Here is a 21,029-nt window from a genome sequence, read left to right as displayed (position 1 = left end):
AGGAACTCTTTCAAAGATGGCTAAGTGTCAAGTCGAATAATAAAAGTAGAACTTCTCCACGTATTCAGTATTACTGGAGAGGCTTACAGGAGGCATGATCCCATCACGAGGTTGCCTGTAAAAAGAGATAACTTGGTACTCAACTGCTTTTGGATGACGTTAGCTCAGTTGAGAGAGCAGAGAAAGACTCCAGGCTCCCATGCCTCAGATTGTGTGCAGGGGTCAGGGGAGAGACTCCTTTCGAGGCCGGCATTTGTCCCACCTTCTCCTCCTTGCCCCTGAGTGCACGAAGACCAGAGAACATGGGTGAGTGACTCAGCTCAGGGCATCATCCCATTGCTCTTCCTCATCCCTCCCTTAGCTCCCCCCCTGACCCACCCTTCAATGTCAGCAGCTATTCCCCCAAACCCTTCTGCCCTGCGCTGTCACCCTGACACACCTCTTAGCTCTTCTTATCCAACGGTTACATGTATATTATCCTTGACCCCAAAATACACCTGAAATGCATTATGAGTTCAAGAACCACCTTCAGCACTTCTAATCCCCAGAGCCTAGCACTGCTGAGTACTGAGTCTCTGTTCCAAAGGCTTTTTGACTTTTTTTTTCCATAGATCAAATCACAGGGTATCTGATATTAGTATCAGCAATTTCCATTGTCTTTTCTCTGCACTAAATGATGTCTCAGCAGCAAGCTGGCATCTGAGGGGAGGGTACCTTGTGAGGAGATTGTTAATATGAAATGATGGTTTGCAGTGAGAAAGCGAGTGACATAAAAACAAGAGGAGCTTATATTTAGAACTGAGTAGCTGTTATAGGAAGTTTAAAAACAAGATTTAGCCCTTACATCTTTATTTTTATATATACTACCACCACGGTGACCCTGAACAAGAAATAGAAATTTGATTTTGATTTTCTTCAAGGATTACTGCCTTTTGCAATGGAAAATGACAACTCATCAAATGGGTCATGTCTACTGTAGGTTGCAAAGATGACCAAACAGCAGAGGTTTTAAATGTAGCCATGTTACTTTGAGTCATATTATTTCTCGGCTGTTTTGCTAAACTAAATGCGTCCTTTTTTTAAGTCAAGGATGAGGACATCTTAGCTTGATATTCTGCTGAACAGAGTAACCAGATTGCTACTTCCTTGAAGACTGTATGAATTTATGTAAATCTTGGTGAGCTGGGAAGCGATTTAGGGTTGATTTTTCTAGTGAAATAATATTCTTAAAGGGTGCCAATCTCTGTAACAGAAGCAGACTTTATGAAAAATAAATCTAGGGATAAACCACTTGGAGAGCTTGCACAGCAAAAGTAACCCGAAGAGAGAATTTAACTGTTAATGGGTGTCCTTTCTGGCCTTGATATTGGCATGTAATCTGAGCTGAGAGATTCCTGTGGAACACCCAGATTAGACACCTCCCCAATGCCACATCTGGCACTTAAGGGGGTACAGGGGACTATGTGCTGACTTTATTCCTCTTACCCCCTATGGAAAGGTCCTGAGAGGCAGAGCAAGGTGCAGTGTCTGGATAATGCAATAGTACTGCTGTCAAGAGGGATGTCCTTGTACTTCTAGCAAGAAAGAGAGGAAAGAAGCTAGTCATCCCACCCTCAAAGGCTCCCCCTAGAGGCTCAGGCACAGCTGGGGCATCATGTCTGAAAGAGCTCTGTAGCCAGAGCTGAGGCGGGGCTGGCTACATCATTTCCAGTGGACCTTGTTCCAAAAATGGTTAAGAATTTCAAGGCAGCCGTAGCTGAGCATGAAACTGAGCACGGAATTCTTTTAAGGGTGGGGCTGCACGGGCTGGACGCCCAGGAAGCTGCTCCTGCTTTGAGAGTTAAGTGCCTGGTGCTTCAAGATGCACTGGCATCCTTAGGAAGACTTAAAGGAAATTAAGGAATGTAAACAAACCAAAAAAGTGGCTCCCAGGGACTGCGTTTATCCCACAACCTGCCCGTCGGCACCTTTGGCATCTTAGAGAAAATTCACCTGCCTGATTAATTCAGCTCAGTGTGCCTTCTGGAAGGTGCCTGGAATCACGTCATGCAAGGCTGGGGGCGGACAGAGGGAGAGGGGAAAGCTGAGATAATGCATTCATTCAGCCTAATCCCCCCAGTTTCTCTGACTCCCTTTCTCTGACCTTCCACAGTATAATCTATCTTCATACGATAGCTCAAGTGATCTTCTAAAAAATGCTTCTGATCCTGCCCCCTCCCTCCTTTCCCTGCCTAAAATACTTCCATGGCCTTCTGGTGCCTTAGAGCCAAATTGAGAATTCTCACCCTGACTCCCAGGCTGTGTGTGAGCTGGTCTTTGCCTGACTCCAGCCCCACCCAGCCTCCAGTGTTAGTCACTTCCTTCTACTTCAGGGACTTTGCACATGCTGTCCCCTCCACCTGGAATGCCTTTCTCTCTCTTCATCCCTACCCTCTGGTCGCTCCCTCCTCCCAACTACCCTCTTCCTGAAGATCACAGTTTACATGCTTTTCCAACTGTACACCCATGTACACCCCCTCGCCAATCTGGGTTACACACACTCATTGCACTTTTAATCGGTCTTCAGTGTCTGTCCCCTGACTAGACTGTAAGCACCAGGAGGGCAGGATCATGTCTGTTTTGTGCATCGTTCTATCCCCAGGACCTAGCTTAGGTCCTAGAACATAGTAGATGCTCAATAGGTGTCTGTTGAAAGGATGAATGGATGTACCACACGGTTCATAATTATACACGATCTTGTATTACTTGCTGTCCTTCACTAATTTCACCAATTAGTTCTGCAACTCTTTGACATCAGCAACATGTTGTCTATTTTTCCAAATCTCCCACAATGCTCAACCAGTAGTCTATGTTCATGGAATGGTATTGACTAATAGATGATGAGCATTTACGTATCCAATCCCCTGCCATTACAGTATAGATAACTAAGAGAGAAACCCAATGAGGTGGTGTGCTTGTGTGGGTAAGTTGTTATCGATACTTGCTGCTGATTGGCAAAGGAAGTAATGACCAAACCAGACATAATCTGACCCATGGGATTTCTGCCTCAAAAGAAAAAATTCAACTGTGATATAAATATCTCCCTCACAATTTTAGTTTACTGAATTTGGAGACAGTCTTGATAAAGCCTTTAAAGAACTGGATGTGTTCAGTGTACTCTGGCGTGAGTGCAGTGTCCACTTAGGGATATATAAATGTGCGCAGTTCCATCTGTTGCCATAACTGCTGTTAGAATTTGTCTAGCTCAAGGAATTGATTTGCCATCCTTCTTTCTTATAATGTGGCTTGTCCTCAACTCCTTGCGTGAAATCGCATTTGTACAGTAGATGTCCAGTGATAAAAATCTTAGTGGAATGCTCAGGGACAACATACCTTTTTCAATAACTTTCACAACCGATCCTGTGACCCACTGGGTCTTTAGTTCTCTACATCCAGTCCTTCTGATGGACTTCCTTCCCTGCCATATTGTTTTTCCAGATTGGCACACCTTGATGGCATTGAAAATATTTTTAGCATCATTAATAATAGTCTGTTTTCCCACTTTCTTTCAAATGCTTTTTGCAGACAAGAAGCCCCAAACTGTCTCACAGTCCCCAACCTCCCAATTTGGGCGACCCGGTCGAGCATTTATCAGAGGCGTCTGTTGATTCCTTGGAAGCCATGTCTGAGGGAGACGCTCCAAGTCCTTTTTCCAGAGGCAGCCGGACTCGAGCCAGCCTTCCGGTGGTGAGGTCGACCAACCAGACGAAAGAAAGATCTCTAGGTAAGCTTCAGAAGGTAGTTTCCGATGCCCCTTTATTACCTCGTGTGTGTTTTTATAGTTGTTCTGTTAATTCGATCTTGATTTGTAATTAATGCAAGTACTCGGAAACTTCATTGATGTAACATCAAGCAGTGAGGATGCAGCTGGTCCAAGCTGTCTTAGGGGCTGGGCACGTTCAGAACTGGCAGGGGTGAGCCGCTCCAGCAAAAGGCTAGTAGTGCTTGCCTATGTTCCTGATATAGGGAATAATGAGGGACAGACCGCAAGAATGAGCCTCGTTTCTCAGGAACCTCCTCCGAAGTCCCAGAAGCCTGAGCAGTTGGGGTTTGAGCCCTATGACGTGGGTTCGCACCAGCCCCATGTCTGACAGTCTCGGGGAAGGATATGAATGGCTCCAGAAAAAAACAGGTGCAACGTGGCCAACACCCCCATGACAGGCAAGGAAAGCCACAAACATGGGGCTGTTCTCCCCACCACGACACAAAAGGATGGAGGGGCTTGGCCCCTGTTAACGTAGATTTTCCTTCTAACGAGCTTTTAAGAAAAGCAGGAGGATTCTTTCTGCCTTACCAGTTACCATTTGCTTTCTCATATTGGATATTCACTTTCTATCCTGCTCTGCTTTTTCTTTTTCTGGCCCTTTAAGAAAATGTACAGGTCATGAGGGTTTAGACCTCTCTGCCCACTGGGCTGGTGCTTCATACCCTTAACCTGCCATCTCAAGGTTCCAACTCGGTACCTGTGTTTGCAGACAATTCAGGTTAGGGGCAGGAGAGGACAGGAACAGGGTCAACCCACAAAAGGCTTCAGGGTCTGGCCCCTGCAGAAGATGGCTCAATTCTACCTCCTAAAACGTAGCAGGTGCTTGCTTGAAGAAGAAAAGAGAAGAAAGATGTGGGGTGGAATCCTGATTTTGTTTCCTCAGAGCAGACTGGGTTCAGACATTGACCTAGCTGTCCTTAAAAAAACCCTATTATCATTTTCATGATCAATATTAATTTTTAACATGAAATGTGGTATACTTCGTCTTAGCTTAGTCCTCCAGGGTCCCTCATTTTACCAATAAAAGAAAAAACCACAGAAAAATAAGCTTTTTTTCCTTTTTTTTAAGGTCAATAGTTAATTAAATGGCAGAAGTGGGAATCTAGGCCTCCAGTTCCTATTGGCCCTGTTTTCAAATGAAGGCACAGGGACGCGTGGGGACGTGTACACCCACGGAGCATACTGGGCCAGTGTATAGGGAGCAGTGTCAAGATGACAGCTTCCCCACTATCCACAGCAGGCTGGGGGCTTTCCCTCTGGATTACCGAGTCCTGTACTCTCTTAGCCCCATTCTGGCTTGAGGCATGAGTGCAGGAGCCAGCCAAGGAGTGGAATTTGTCCTTTGTGCTCTGCAGGAAATGAGTGAGGTTCAGGTCTCCGTAAAGATAGCCTGTGCTTTGAGAAAGAAAATAAAGATAAGAATAAACGCCTCTGCGCCTTCCCCCCTACCTGGGGACTATTGAGCCTGCTGGAGAATGGACCCTTTGTCTTACAGGCAGGAATTTCCCCTGCGGCCAAGCGCGGTTGGCAGTGCACCGAGATACTGGCAGCGTTCAGGAAGCGAGCTCTGGGCACAGAGGCGGCAGCATCCGGTGGCATTCTTGCCCTAGGAATTGCTGAGGGTGGCTAGTGTTCTCTCAGGCGGTGGCTGCACTTCTGCAAAACGCTCGGTTTCACTCTGAGCACACCTTGCTGTGAAGTTCTGGCGAGCGCTGAGTCACAGCAGATTAAAAAATGCATCCGAGGTGCTTCTTCTTCCAGCTCCATGAGGGGCTTTTCGGTCTGTGATTTTCACAACTCCTGGATGGAAACAAAGGAACACTGGGAGAGGAAAGGAGAGAAACCAGAAGTTTGCCCAAGCGCAGGGAGCCCTGGGTCCAGAAAATCAGGCTGGCACTGGGCGCTGCCCTTGACCGCCTCCTTGTGGCCGATTTGGGAATGTCTTCCCGGTCGCACCAGGCCTTGGGGCGTGATGCAGTTAAGCTGCGATGGGAAATAAACAGGAAAGTGCGAGTCAGGGGGAATCTAAACACAATGTCCCTGCCAGAGCCTTGCTCAGTGTTCGGGAAAATCCCCGTATGCCTGTCTTTATTTCACACGCAGACCCGGGCTCCTGGGAAGAGCAGTGTCCCCAGAGAACCTGGGTCAGGAGCAGCCCTTGGTGGCAGGCGGAGAAGCGGAGCTCTGACTCCAGGGCTCAGAGGCTGCCAGGTTGGAGCCTGAGTTGTGACCTCCTGCAAACCCACTATTGGTGCCATCTGGAAGCTCCGGTTTTCTTTTAGGATCTGTACATTGTCATTTTATCTTAATCCTCAGAATTTTAAGATCTCTGAAACCTTGTTGATCCTGTCTTTATTTAAAATCTTGCTAGTTTGTTCATCGTGGATTTTGCATTTTAAAAAATATTATATTGAAATATAATTTAATCTTGATTACTGAGTTTTGGGGGGGGGCCCTTAAATTTTACACCCGAGGAGAATGCCTCACTCCCCTGACCCCAGTGGCTGCCCTGCGTGTCACCCCGGGAATGTCACATACCAACGGTGTGGCCTTCAGCCACAGAGCCTGGAATGAGGCCGGGGTGAGAAATGTCAGAGCTCCAGCTACTCTTCTGCACATGCGCACTCTGTCCCTCAGGCCTTTCCCAGTTCGGGCAGCGCTGAGGGGGAGACCTGGGCACCCTGAGGGCGGAGCGCCCGTTGGACAGAATCCTCAATCCTCTCCTGCTCCCTGGAGGGGATGAAACTTCCCCTCGCTTCAGGCAGGCTGTGCCTGGAGATAAACCTGCCTGCTTAATCATTTTTCCACTTGACTAATTCCTCCTTTCTATTAGTTTTGCGTATTTGGGGGATGGGAGGAGCGCAGGGAGGCTGGGCATGGTGCATTTCGCAGAGGCTGTTAGAAGACACGGAGGACAGAGAAGGGAGGGCAGGAAGCCATCGTTTAGCACAGAGAAGCTAGCCATCGCTGGTGCCTGTGTAATATTCTCCCTTAGATGCTGTCCTGCATGCAGGATGTAAGCTTCTTATTTGGGAGAGGCATTCTGAGACTGCAGGCAGGACCAAGTGACCGCAGAGCACAGCAGTCCTTTCTGATGTTGGGGGCCAACTAGCCCTTCTTGGAGGTTTACAAAGCAGAAAGGTAAAGAAAGGAGTTTGCTGGGCGGCTCTGATTTATAACATGACCAGGTCCCAAGGATTGCCCACCTCTGAATCTTCACTTCTGCAGAGCGATGGGCTCCCTGCCGCCTCCACCCTCCCGGAGCCCGCACGAAATTCTTCTCAGTGGAATTTATGCCGTTGCTCCTTCTCCGTCTCAGTGCAAATGGAGGCGATTGGGAGAAAGGAAGTCTACAAAATAAAGTAAAAGCCACTTTGCAGCACAGTTTGGCTTTAGAAATAATTTCTGTGAAAAATTGCCCCACTAGGGCCAGCCCGGTGGCCGAGTTGTTAAGTTCTCGCGCTCCGCTTCCGCGGCCCAGGGTTTCGCTGGTTCAAATCCTGGGCGAGGACGTGGCACCTCTCATCAGGCCACACTGAGGCCACATCCCACGTGCTACAACTAGAAGGACCCACAACTAAAAATATACAACTATGTACCCTGGGGTATTTGGGAAGAAAAAGGAAGAATAAAAATCTTGAAAAAAAAATTGTCCCACTGATGTTAGGTCTGGGTCTTCATGATGGAGTCTTTTGCTTTTCATCATCGCTGTGTTATAAATGCTTGTCTGGAATGCGAATGTGGCCGGGGGCTGGTGTCTTGCTGCTGCGCGGCCAGCCTTGGGGAGAGGGTAGCCACAAGCTGTTCCCACCCTTCCGTGTGCCCTCAGGAATTTAAAAATAAAACTTATGTGAAAACAAGACCAGGGGCAGCAGCTTCCTTCTGGAGGCAGCCAGATGCCTTTGTTGACTGTGCTCTGAATGGTTGGCTTTAGAAGGGAGGCCTCCCTTACCAGCCCAGCTGCCAGAGGTGCTGCCATTTCCCTAACAAATTTCCTCTTAAACGTTCCCACTCAATAAGCAAGAGTGATTTTAAATGGCTCAAGAGGATTATAGGCTAATTGAGGGAGAACTTCCCAATGCATGTGAATTGTTAAGTATCTATGTGGCTGTTCTTTTATTCCAAGGTGGTAACAGTGATGGTGATCATTCTGTAACGGGGATTTAAGGAAAGAAGGTTCATGGTTTCCAGAATCTTCCCTACGCATAAGAGTAGGTAGAAGGTTAGGGCAAAGGATTGAAGAAACCTCCCTCCACCGAGTGGAAAGCCAGGAAGGTTTAGAGGCAAAGACTGTAAGACTCATATTAGATTGTCTGATTGTGGAGTAAAACCTTTCAATGCTGCAGCTGGAGCTATGGGGTTAAGTAACACCATTGAATAGTTAAGAAAGAAATACATTTCAGAAAAATGAAAAGCAGTATTGCTCTATAGAATAAGTGAAACATTTATGAAATCTGTTTTCCTAAGTACTAGTAGCCATTAAAACGTAATGTAAAAACTTACAGGAGAGAGTCTCGTAGTAGATCAATAGGTTGGGGCACATTCCTGACCTTTTTAGGGCTGTCAAAGAAAAGGTCAGAGTATTTCCTCTAGCACAGGCACCAAGTGGATGGAGTGGGTGCATATGGCAGCTGACAGGCATTGTCCACTCCAACCTCCTCCTAGGGTGCCTACACTTACTTCAGAGACTGGAAAGCAGACTCATTCTGGAATATCAAATGTGCTGGGTTCCACAAGGTAGGAACCAAAGCATTTGTGGAGGCTCCTGGGTTTTCTTTAGCATCATTTGCCAAGGTCTCAGGGCATCGTCTCTGCCTTGATAGCATCGAGAGTCGGGGGCTAAGGCGTCCATCTTTCTAGTTCTGAGGGCACAGGTGTGGCCTGGCTCTGCGAGAGTACCTACCAGCGACTTCCTGCTCCAGGCAGCCTGGGTCTGGAGTCACAGCTGGCCAGAGTGGCAGTAAGATTCCTCCTGGTCAAATGGGTTCGGTAGTATCCCAATTCTACAGTGAAAATTCAGCCCAGTGATTCTGAAAGCCGTTTAATACATTCATTTTGGCCTGAACTAGCTGAAGTCAGTTCAGTTCTCTGCAACTGAACTCTGACTGATACAAGGGGTCTAATTTACTGTATTTGTAGAACTTATAGTGCCACCTGTTCAGAAAATATGAGGAGTCCTTGTAGGTACAGACTGATGACTTCTAGAGACTTGAGGGTGAACTGGAGAATGAACTGGAGGTGTGGTTTTCTAGCTGTTCTCAGAACTCTAGAGTTCTGTGGAGTTTTCTCTGCTATAAATATTGTGGTTTCGTATAAGATTTCATTTAAAAGATGAGCTATGCTAAATTGCTCACACACAGTAGAAACATTAGGTAGACCAGAGGTATGGGGGAAGAAAGAAAGAAGTTATGAAGAAATTTCCTCTGTACAACAGGAGTCCTCAAGTATTTGAATTTGGCAAAATTGGGTGAGTCGGACAGATGGCCTCTTTGCTTTCTTGCACTTGACGTAATGAATGTCGTGAAACGTAGTTTTTGTAAACTGAATCAATCTTTAAACCAAGAAAAGAAAAATGGATTCAGGGCTGGGAATTAACCACTGAAAGGAAGATTTTCAAGAAATTCTTTGGTACAGTGAAACAGTTCTTGTGATACAAGTAATCACCCCTAATTTTCCTTTGTAAGCTTGGATGTTCATACATGAGGTTTTCTGAAAGAAGGGAGGATTTATTCAAGCTTACCCACTTGGCTCTCAATTCACCCGTAAGAAAGAATGTTCTTGTAAAAGATCGTGTGGACTCATGATTTGTTTGTGCTTACTTTGAAAAATAAAGTTAGAGGTCTTTCGAAATTTCTCACTGTTAAAATTCCTGGGTTGAAACTCTAGAACAGATTTCTGAGACTTTGAAGAAATTGTTTAGTTAATGTGGTACCCGAGGAGTTCTGTGCCGTTTACCAGTATCTCTACAATTACTTTGCAGACAGGATGCAGGTAGGAAAAGCATCAATGAGGTGAATAGAGATTTGACTGATTCTAAGGGTCAGAGCCCCCCCAGCACGACCATTATTTTACAGGGTCTCTTGGTGGTGGGCAATGGAGTCTTGGAGAAGACTTGGGTTCTGCAGTTTCTCCTTCTTCCTTTATGGCCAGGGCGTTGCTAAACCTGGATTACAGGTCATCTTTTCATAAAGTTCACGTAAAACCTTTCAATACTGCAGGTGGAGCTATGGGGTTAACCTGAAAGCTGACTTCAATTTCCAAAACCATTTCGGAGAATCAATCTGCCAGCCAGCCAGAGTGAAATACTTCTTTCTCTCTCTGTGACAATCGTGATACCCCACCCTACCCCAGACACCCAGATAATGTTGATGGGGTGTTTTTCCTGATGTAAAAAATACTTTTATTCAAAAAAGAACTCTTCATCAAGTTTCATAAGACAACATAGAAGAAAGTAAGGCAAGTTTTATCTGTTATGTATACCGCTCTACATCTGATATAGATTTAATTTGACTTATTTAAAATTAATAAAATTATACAAGAACCTTTAAAACAAGAATTAATACAAGTAGCAGTGGGGCACAATATGCATGCCCAAAATATTAAAATAAGAAGAATTGCTGTAATTGCAGCCAAGACAAAAAAGGAAGATAAAAAGAGAAATATAATGAGTCAAATGGGTTTCATTATTTAAGAAGAGGTTTATGCCAGCTTATTAGAAAAAAAAGACTTTAAAGCACTATAATGCAAGAACTCCTATATCTCAATGTTGTTGACAGCATATAGTGTAATAGACAGTTATATTTATCAGTCGTTTTATGAAAAGGTTTTTCATATAAAACGTCAAAATCCAAGGATGTGGTGTGAAGCCTTGTTGTTAGAAGGCATGTTTTTGGATTCTCTAGGTTTCTGATGCTCTAATCTGATGCACGGAAGGAATTGATATAGTCTTGGTGATTGACCTGGCCCTCAAATGATTGGTCCTTGGCTATTAATTGTCACATCAGGGTGGGTAACTTCAGATAGAGAGGAAAATCTGAGGAGCAGGTCATTGTTGAAAACTTCAGTGGCAAAAGAGAGAGAAGAAATCTCCCTGTGGTGAGAAAATTCCAAATTTTTAATATGTTCTAATAATAGCAGCTATTATTGTACACTCTCTCCAAGAATGAAATTGGAAGTATCTGGATTCAGGTGACATACTTGGATATAGTCTGCTACGGTTTGGTTAGAAAAACAGAGAGTCCAGAAATGTTGCCTGAACTACTTATGGGGGGAAAAGATTTATGTTATCCATCAGTCTCTTTTGCTTTCCTTTGCCATGAAAATTCTACCTAAAATCTGTTGACTGTGCCTTGCTCTTATTTTGGTAAATGCAAGATTCACAGCACATTTAGTTTCTTGCCACGTTAATTTGTTCTTTAAAAGCTGACTTTAAAATATAATGTTTTATCTTCAACTAATTCTCTAAGAGTTCCCACACATTTTTTGCACCGGCTTTTACAGAATATTCTATGAAATGCTGAAAAAGAATATTAAGGTGCAAGCGAGCTTTATGTTCTATACCCAAGTAGAGCTCCATTCTTGGTGCCCTCATCCTGGGAGTGGCCTCCAGAGGGCCACCTGCTGCTATCTGGAAACAGGGATTTTTGGCAATTTATATTTTGAGAGGAGTACAACAACACAAGAAGGCTCACATTCTGCATTGCTAGAGGGTAGATGTGTGTCTTCCGAGGTGAAGGAGTCGGTGAAGGGTCCAGGTCAATTCCCATCCAGATTTCTCAGTTAGCTCTGGGATTTGGGGCTATGACTAAGCAGCCTTGGGGTCTGGAGACAAGGTCTGTCTGGACCACCAGGGGACTCACTTTCCATCCAAAAACTGCTTTTGAAGCATGATGGTGGTGCCTCAGTTCTTCTTAGTCTTAGCCGCTCTCATAGCAGCTGTTGTTGGCCGAATTGTGTCCCCCTAAATTCATAAGTTGAAATCCTAACCCCCAGGACCTCAGAAAGTGACTGTATTTGGAGATCGAGCCTTAATTTAAAGAGATAAGTTAAAATGAGGTCATTAGGGTGTGCCCTAATCCAGTATGGCTCGTGTCCTTATAAGAAGAGGATATTTGAACATGGATAGGTACAGAGGGAAGACCATGTGAAGACATAGGGAGAAGATGGCCATCGACAAGCCAAGGAGAGAGGCCTCAGAAGGAACCAACCCTACTGATGCCTTGATCTCAGACTTCCAGTCTCCAGAACTGGGGGAAAATAAATTTCCATTGTTTAAGCCCCCTGGTGTATGGAACTTCGTTACGGCAGCCTTAGTAAACTAATACAGAGGCTCAGGGCTCTCCTGCTCTCCACTTCCTTTCTCATTTGAGGGGACAGTCAGGCTGATGGCAGTTGCCACAAACTTAAAGTGTTTCTTTCTTCAAGATAGTAAAATTAGATTCGTCAAGTTTTCTGTTTATTTTAATTTGGTTTTATGCTAGTCTCTTAACCTTATCACAGTCCATCAAGTTGGGTTCTTAGCATTATAAGGGGGAAATTTTAAAACCCTTGGTACAGATTCAACTTCCATCCCTACTTTTCTGCTTGGCATCTCCCAAGCCCCATCCTCAAATTTAGCAAATCAATGTGGTTTGGCATCTTACTGGTTTAACTGTCTCCCATCAAGAAAAGCTCTTATTTTCATCATGCTGAGTTTGAGTTCTCAAAAGTTTGGTAATGTCATTAAAAATGATACTCCCACCAACTTTTCACTTTTAGAATTTTTCCAAGGTGTTAATTGGCTTTCAGACATCTCTGGCTAAGTGTCTCCCAGTAATATAAAGCTAAACGTGATAAAAATAAGTCCTTCCTTTTTTTCCCTCCATAAATTTTGCGCACTTCTCAATTTTTTTCTCTATTCATGTATTTATGTGTTTATTAGGAATCTATTCAGTTTCTGGCGCTGTTGAAGATGCCATGGTGAGTTATTTGAAATCTGGTTCTTGTATTTAAGGAATTTTCAGTATAACAAAAGACACATGGTAACCATGTAGGACTTTAAAATATACATAAATCAAAGACTACCCAGATGAAGCTGTGCATACGCCAGCCATGCTGGCCTCCCAGCTGTTCCAGCGATCTCGCACCTCAGGAACTATGCCCATGCTGCTCTCTGTGCCTGCCTTCAACCCCCTAGTCCTGGTCCCCCCATATCTGCATGGCCCCCTCCTCACTTCATTCAGACCTCTGTTCAAATGGCGCTCATCAGAGAGCTCTCCCCTAGTAAGATAGCACCCACCCTGCCAGACTCTATCAATTTACCCTACTGCCTTCTTTCTCATGATACTTATCATTTAGGATGGTGGTTCTCAAACTCTAGCAGAGAACTTAAAGCAGATTTCTGGCTCTACTTCTTGAGTTTCTGATTCAGGAGATGCATTTGGGCCCTGAGAACCTGCATCCCTAACAAGTTCTCAAGGGATGCTCTTGCTGCTCGGCAGAGGATCGCTGATTGAGGACAATATTAAGTGCTGGGGAAGACAGTGTCATTACAACATAGCACCACATGAGGGCATTTTACTCAGTCCCCAGTAGGCAATGGAAAGTCGTCATTGTACTTTGGCAGGAAAATATGGAGACCTTCCATGTCTGGCCTGGATCCTGTCCTTAAACTGGAGTATTTAATCCCAGCACATGCGACTTGCAGAGCCCTCCCCAGAAGTGTGGGGATACACGTCCTTCTCGCAGTGAGCTGTGGAGCCATCCTGCCCATGTAGGTCGGCGTCGCTTTCTACTCTTTGCCGTTCCTATTTTTGATCCTTATTTGATCTCTGAACCACCTTTATCCACCTCCTCATCCCCCAGCTTGACACACTTAGAAATGCAGGAGATAGACTCAACGCTGAAAAGGTGGCTGGCCTTTTCGTCTACTTCACGCCTCTCTGCACACACATTCCAATTTCCTGAATTCAGGGATTTCCCCCACCAGTGTCCTACCCTTGTCTGCCCCAGGGGAACTCTGGCTCCAGCCACCATCAGTTGACACCCAGACATTGATATTGCTCCCGGTGGTGACAAGGCCTCAGAGGCAAATGGATGAGGCCAGTGCAGCTGAAAATGTCCCTGAGGAAGAAAGTTTCCTTGGGACAGATGCTTTATGCTTTGATCCAGTGATTGGTTTTGCACAATTCTAGGGTTATGTACTTTCATATGCTTCCATTTGCCTTCATAAGAAGAGTCAAGTAATGTAGGAGCCTTTTGAAGAGCAAAAGAGTTCAATTTAACAAAATATGTATTAAATACCTACATTGTACATGGTGCTATGATGGGTGGGAAGAAAGGAAAATCATTCTTTTAATAGTATATACTGAGTACCTACTAACGCACTCTTGGATGCAGTCAACAAAAGAGTCACGACCCTCTGATCTTCTCTTCTGTTGGGAGAGGCAGATGATAAACAAATCTAATGTGTAACAGATGGTATACGGGCTGTGGAGAAGAGTAAAGTAAGGGAAGAGGTACAGAGATGAAGGTAGGAGAGCTGTCATTTTAAAAAGGATGGACACAGAGAGCATCACTGAGAAAGTGACATTTGAGCCACATGCTGGGGCGTGTGAAGATGTAAGCCATTCATATCTGGAGGGAGAGGATTCTAGGCAGAGGGAACAGCCAGTGCCAAGGCTCTGAGCAAGAGCATGCCTGGAGCATTCAAGGAACAGCAAGGAGACCACTGTGATTGGAGTCATCCAGCGCCAGAGGAGTAGGGAATGAGGTTGGAGGGGCAACATGGGTGAACAGTGTAGGGCTTTTCCAACAGCAAAGACTTGGGCTCTGCTAGCCATGAGAATGGCTATATTGCAGAGTTATGAACAGTGACATCACCTCACTTTTAAAGATTGTATTCTGGCTGTTGGGTTTGGCTAAAGGGGGCTTGGGGAGAAGTTGGGAAACCAGTTAGGAATCTTGCAATAATCTAGGGAGATGAGAGTGTTAGCAGTGAAAGCAATGAGCAGAACTTGCATTCTGTAGGTTTTCGAAATTAGCATAAGATTGATCCCTACCATCCAGGAGTTTGTGTTCTAGTGAAGGAGGCATATCTGTAAGAAAGCATGAATGCCAATGTCATCATAGCAGCTAATTTTGCTAAGCACTTGCTCTGTACCAGGTAATATCTAACACACAAAGCCAGGATCTGAATGTCAGCAGCCAGTTTCCAGAGCCCACAAGTTTAACTACTACACTGTACTGCAAAGAGAAAGAAGGAAATCCCAATTCTGATAACTTGGAAAGTTTTTAATGAAAAGCAGCATTTGAATTAGACTTCGAAGGATGAATAGAAGTTGGACAGTTTGAAATAAGGGCAGTAACCAGAATAATAACTGCCGTATATCGAACACTTGAGTGCCTCCAAAAGCTGGGCATGAGCCACAGTGGTGAACTTCTCTCTGTGGTATTCACCCCTGCCCTGGGCCATTCACATCTGTAGCTGCAGCGCCCCCTCCCCCTGAAAAAAAGGCACTGAGGGTGACAGAAGCAGCCGCTGTAGTTATTAGGGCACCTCATCTGGACTCCATTACTTTCCTGGTGTGTGCCTTGTGGCAAGTTATCTAATCTCTGAGCCCCTTCCATAAATACGTATCTCAAGAAGAGTTGTAAAGAGCAATCGAGATCATATAGCGTTCTTAATACGGTGCCTGGTATATAGTCAATACTCCATCAATTTACTGACGTTCATAGTGATGACCTGAGTTATAAATAAAATTGTCACTTACATTTTGCTTTCTAAGGTAGAACGTTATGAATTTCATTTAGAAATATTCACATCAAAACAGTTAAAATCAAAACATTGCCCTTTTGACACTTACTCGCTTCTAGCTTACTCTATTTACCTGCGAAGTTAATTCAAACAGATCACCTCAACTTGCCCACAATTCAAAACAAATGCCCCATCATCGCCCTTTCATGTTATATTTCATTTGCTAGGTTTGGTTTGTAAGTTATTTTGCAGTAAGTACATTTTCGGCTGGCTGAATTCTCATAGTCTTTACTTTTACCAGTCACTTGCCTTTAAATTACATTTTGGGCTACATTGTTCCTAGAATTCCCCTGGAGGCAGCTAGCCTATCCATGACGTCCTCCCTCTGTTTGATTGTTAAGTCTCCTCTCTGTTTGATTGTTAGATGTCATCTCTAAATTCTAGTGCCCCCTCCATTTCCATTGTTCATCTGGATCAGTATCTTTCAACTCCTTTCTTCATCAGCTCTGAGTGTGTGACCCAGCCATCCCAGCAAGGAAAGAGCTGGTGTTAAGCTGAAAGTGGATAATGTTTCAGAAAGAGTCCAGAAAATATAGAAATTGTGCTTCTAGAGAAGAATGATGTTAGGGAAATTGGCAGGTGAAGGAGCTTAGCATGCCAACAGTCCCTGCCTTACTACAAACACATGGAAACACAGGATGGAATATAATAACAACAATAAAAAATTAATGTATGGGCCAGTTTGAAAGAGAAGAGAGGAAATTTTCAGGTTCCAGAAATGAAGAAGTGGAAACAACGGTGAACATGGATATTTCATAAGTGGGCATTGGTCCCAGGCCTTTGGCCGGAACGCTGATACTTATATAGCAACAGGAAAATGAGCAGAAAGATGAACTAATGGCCCCTGCAAAAATAGCCTAGGGGTTCAAATAGCTGGTCATTTAATAAAATGGGATGGAGGTAGGGGAAGACGTTACCCACAGCCCAGGAAAGCAGCAAAGAAATTTGCCTTCTGACCTGGACATTGGGTGGAAAAGTAAAAATTATCTGAGAGAAAGAAACGTTCTAGACATGAACAATGCATAGCATGGAGCCTGAACTTAACAATACCTGCATTTTCGGGTGCTCTCCAAGTATGTCAGTCAGCGTAGGCAACGTAATGCTGCAGTAACAAACAGCCTCCAAATCTCAGTGGCACTTATCTCAACCAATGTCTGTTTCTTGCTCAAACTGCATGTCCAGTGCAGTTGGCGGGAGTATCTGCCTATCAGAGCCACTCAGGGACCCATGCTCGTAGAGGCTCCATTTCAACGTGTCACTGAAGCAGGATAAGGGGAACATGGAAAGTCCTGCTCTGTCCCTCAAAGCTTCTGCAAGCAGTGGTATTTCAGTTAAAAGCCACCAGGCCATGCTCAACTTCAAACGGGACAAGGAAGTGCGAACCAACAAAGTGCCTAGAGGAGAGCTAGAATATTTGGGGAACAAGACCAATGACAACCACACCAAGCCTATAAATTTACACAGAAATGATCAAGATCATCAATACCCCTAGAGCAGTTATACAACCGAAGAGAGAAATAGTCAGCTAGAATATAAAACTTAGGAAATCTCACAACCTGAGCAGAGATAAAAAGAAAGAAGATGTCAAAGGGCAATTCAGAGACACTATAAAATGACTAAGACTGTCTACATCTAATAGGAATTCCACAAAGACTAGAAACAGTGAGGGGAAGACAATTGTAGAAGATACGATGGATGAGAACTTTTCTAGAACTGAAGACAGACCTGAGCCTTAAGATTGAAGCATACCACAAAATCCCAAGCAAGATTTAAAACTGAAATCCACACAAGGCCCACTGTGGAGAAACTTCCAAACGTCAAATATCAAAAGAAAACAGAAGCAGCCAGAGAGAAAGGACAGGTTATCTATAAAGAAAAGAAAACTACACAAGAGCATGCTTTTATAAGCCAAGAAGTCAAAAGACAATGGAATAATATCTTTGAAATCCTGGGGAGAAAATCCCTTTCAACCAACATTTCCTTAACCAGCAAAATTGTCACTTAAATGTGAGGGCAAAAAGAAGACATTTTCAGATAAACAAGATTTGCGTACTTAGCATGCATACTCTTGCTGAAAGAACTAATGGCACATGTATTTCACACAAAGATTCTCAACAAAATATTAGCAAACCAAATCCAACAATGTCTAAGATGAATAATGCATCACTACCAAGTAATTTATTCCAGGTGTGTAAGACTGGCTCAACATTTGAAATTCAATCATGTAATCTACCATATCAACAGGCTGAAGAGGAAAACTCATATGGCTATATCAATTGACACATTGAAAGCATTTGAAAAATATTCAATACCCAATCATGATTCAAAAACACCCCAAAATAAACCCAACTCCCAGCAGACTAGGAACAGAGGAGAACTTCCTCACCTCATAAAGAGCATCTACAAAACACCCGCGGCCAACATCATACTTAATGATGAGAGACTGAATGCTTTGCCCCTAAGATTGGGAGCAAGGCAAGAATGTCCGATCTCACCACTCTTATTGAACATAATTCTGGAAGTTCTAGCCAGTGCAATAGACAAGAAAAAGAAAAGAAAATGTATGCCATTTGGAAAGGAAGAAAGAACTGTCTCTGTTTCCAGATGACATTGCCTAATAGAAAATCCCAAAGAAGGTACCCAATATAACCCTCATAGAAGTAATACGTTAAGTCCAGCAAGATCACAGGATACAAGATCAACACACAAAATCAGCTGCATTTCTATATACTAACAGCGAACTATGGGAGCCATAATAAAAAACACAATACCATTTGCAGTCGCTCTAAAGCAAATGAAATACTTAGTCATAACACTAACGGGACATGTATAGGATCTGTATGCTGAAAGTTACAATATGCTGATGAAAGAAATCAAAGACCTAATCATGGAAGAGACAAACTGTTTTCATAGATTGGAAGGGTCAACAAAGTAAAGATGTCAGTTCTCCGCAAATTGATCTATAGGTTTTAAAACAATTCCTATTAGAATCACAGCAAGGTTTTTTTTAATAAACATAAACAAGCTTATTTCTAAAATTCATATGAAAAGACAAGGAGCCAAAATCGCTAAAGCAATTTTGACAAAGAAGAATAAAGTGGGAGGAATCAACCCACCTGATTTCAAGACCTACCATAGAGCTACAGTGATCAAGACTGTGTGATGTTGGCAGAGGGATGTACTAATAGATCAACGAAACAGAGCAGAGATCACAGAGTTACACCCACACAATTAGACCCAACTGATTTTTGACAAAATTCAGTGGAGGAAAGATAGCTTTTTCAACAAAGGATGCTGGAGCAATAGGACATCCATAGGCAAAAAAACAGAACTGTATGGGGCCGGCCCGGTGGCGCAGCAGTTAAGTTCGCACGTTCTGCTTCAGCAACCCGGGGTTCACCAGTTCGGATCCCAGGTGCGGACATGGCACCACTTGTCAAGCCATGCTGTGTTAGGCGTCCCACATATAAAGTAGAGGAGGATGGGCACGGATGTTAGCTCAGGGCCAGGCTTCCTCAGCAAAAAGAGGAGGATTGGCAGCAGATGTTAGCTCAGGGCTAATCTTCCTCAAAAACGAAAACAAAAACAAAAACAGAACTTTAACCTGAGTCTCACACCTTATACATAAATTAATTTAAAATAGATCATGGACTTAACTCTAAAACCCTCAGGAAAAAAATAGGAGATATCATTCAGGACCTCGAGCTTTGTGAAGAGTTCTTAGACATGACACCAAAAGCATGGTCCATAAAAGGACAAATTGATAAAATAGACCTCATCCAAAAAAAAACCCCATTACAAAGATGAAAAGACAAGCTACAGTCTGGGAGAAAAATATTTGTAGTCACATAACTGACAGAGGACTAGTATCCAGAGCATATAAAGAACTCTCAAAACTCAATAGTAAAAAATCAAACAATCCAATTAGAAAATGGACAAAATACGGAAAGAGACATTTCACTGAGGAGAATGTATAGATTGTAAATAAGCACATGAAAATAGGTTCATCATTAGCCTCTTGGAAAATGCAGGTTTAAACCACAAGGAGATGTCACTACACACGTCAGAATGGCTAAAATGAAAAATAGCGATAACGCCAAATGCTAGCGAGGGTGCAGGGAAACTGGGTCACTCAGACATAGCTGATGGGAATGTCACATGGTACAGCCATCTAGAAAATAGTTTTATGGTTTCTTTTCAAACTAAAAATAGCCTTACCATATGACCCAACAATTGCACTTTTTGGCGTTTATCTCAGGAAAATGAAAACTCATCTTCACCCAGAAACCTGTCCATGAATATTCACAGCAGCTTCGTTTGTAATCGCTGAAAGCTGGAAATTGCCTAAATGTCCTTTAGTGGGTGAATAGTTAAAATGTGGTACATCCATAGCATGGATACTACTACAATAAAAAGGGACAGAGTATTGATGCGTACAACAAGTTGGATGTGCGTGTAGGGAATTATGCAGTGAAAACAAAAAGCACCAATCTCTGAAGGTACTATTCCGTTTTTAGAAAACACTATTAAAATAAAATTATAGAAATGGAGAACAGATTAGTGGTTGCCAGGGATGATGGTGGAGGAGGAGTTGACTACAAAGGAGAAGCACAAGGGAGCCTTGTTACAATGGTACAATTACTACTGTGACTGGGTCATATTTACACAGTTAAATTCCATAGAACCATGGAGATACATTCTGAGAAAGTGTCGTTAGGCGATTTCGTCATTGTGCGAACATCACAGTGTGTACACACACAAACCTAGATGGTATAGTCTACCACGCACCTAGGCTGTCTGGTACTAATCTTATGGGACCACTGTTGTATATGTGGACCGAAAAGTTGTTATGCAGGACATGACTGTACAGGAGTCCGTGTGTCAATCTGAGTGTGCTCTGTGGGTTGTAGCCATTTCAATGACCTGGTTTTGTTATTGTATATGATTATATGAGATGTCAACATTGGTGGAAACAGAGTGAAGGGTGCATGGGACCTCCCTGTACACTTCTTTGCATCTTCCTGTGAATCTGTAATTATTTCAAAATAAAAAATTTTTAAAATACGTATTTACTAAGAAGCATAATAAACCTAGGAGGAAGGAGTGGAGTGTGTGACGTGATGGTGAGGAAATAAATTGGTAAGCATGTTTTTTGGAAAATCTAAATAAACATCAATTACAATGAGTGATTTAAGGGAGTTAAAAGCAAGATGAAATAAAACTGCCAGATACAAACAATGTGAGACCAGAGAGGGTAATCAGACTGAAAGCATTCTAAAATCCTCCTATTGTCTAGGAGGAGGACAGAAAACCATATGTTTGCAATATCTTTATGAGAAAAAGGTAGAATGGCATCTGAACCAACAGATGTTATTTTAATTCATCCTAAAATCATTCACTGGGTATCTGCTGTGTGTCTGGAAACCTACT

General features: G+C 43.4%; 1 protein-coding gene across 28 annotated transcripts in view; it reads left to right on the top strand.

Moving 5' to 3' along the window:
* KIAA1217 (KIAA1217 ortholog) overlaps positions 1-21,029 on the top strand; it is a 702,592-nt gene that overhangs the window by 554,223 nt on the left and 127,340 nt on the right. For all 28 annotated transcript variants that reach the window (XM_070501282.1, XM_070501283.1, XM_070501298.1 and 25 more), the window contains one exon: positions 3,565-3,763. In XM_070501282.1, coding sequence (XP_070357383.1) covers positions 3,565-3,763 — 199 coding nt within the window. The remainder of the gene's footprint in view (positions 1-3,564; positions 3,764-21,029) is intronic.

Source organism: Equus asinus, chromosome 29 (genome assembly GCF_041296235.1).
Source record: "Equus asinus isolate D_3611 breed Donkey chromosome 29, EquAss-T2T_v2, whole genome shotgun sequence".
In the NCBI taxonomy this organism is placed as follows: Eukaryota; Metazoa; Chordata; class Mammalia; order Perissodactyla; family Equidae; genus Equus; species Equus asinus.
The sequence above is the reverse complement of the archived record's forward strand: the minus strand, read 5'-3'. Positions and strand labels throughout refer to the sequence as shown.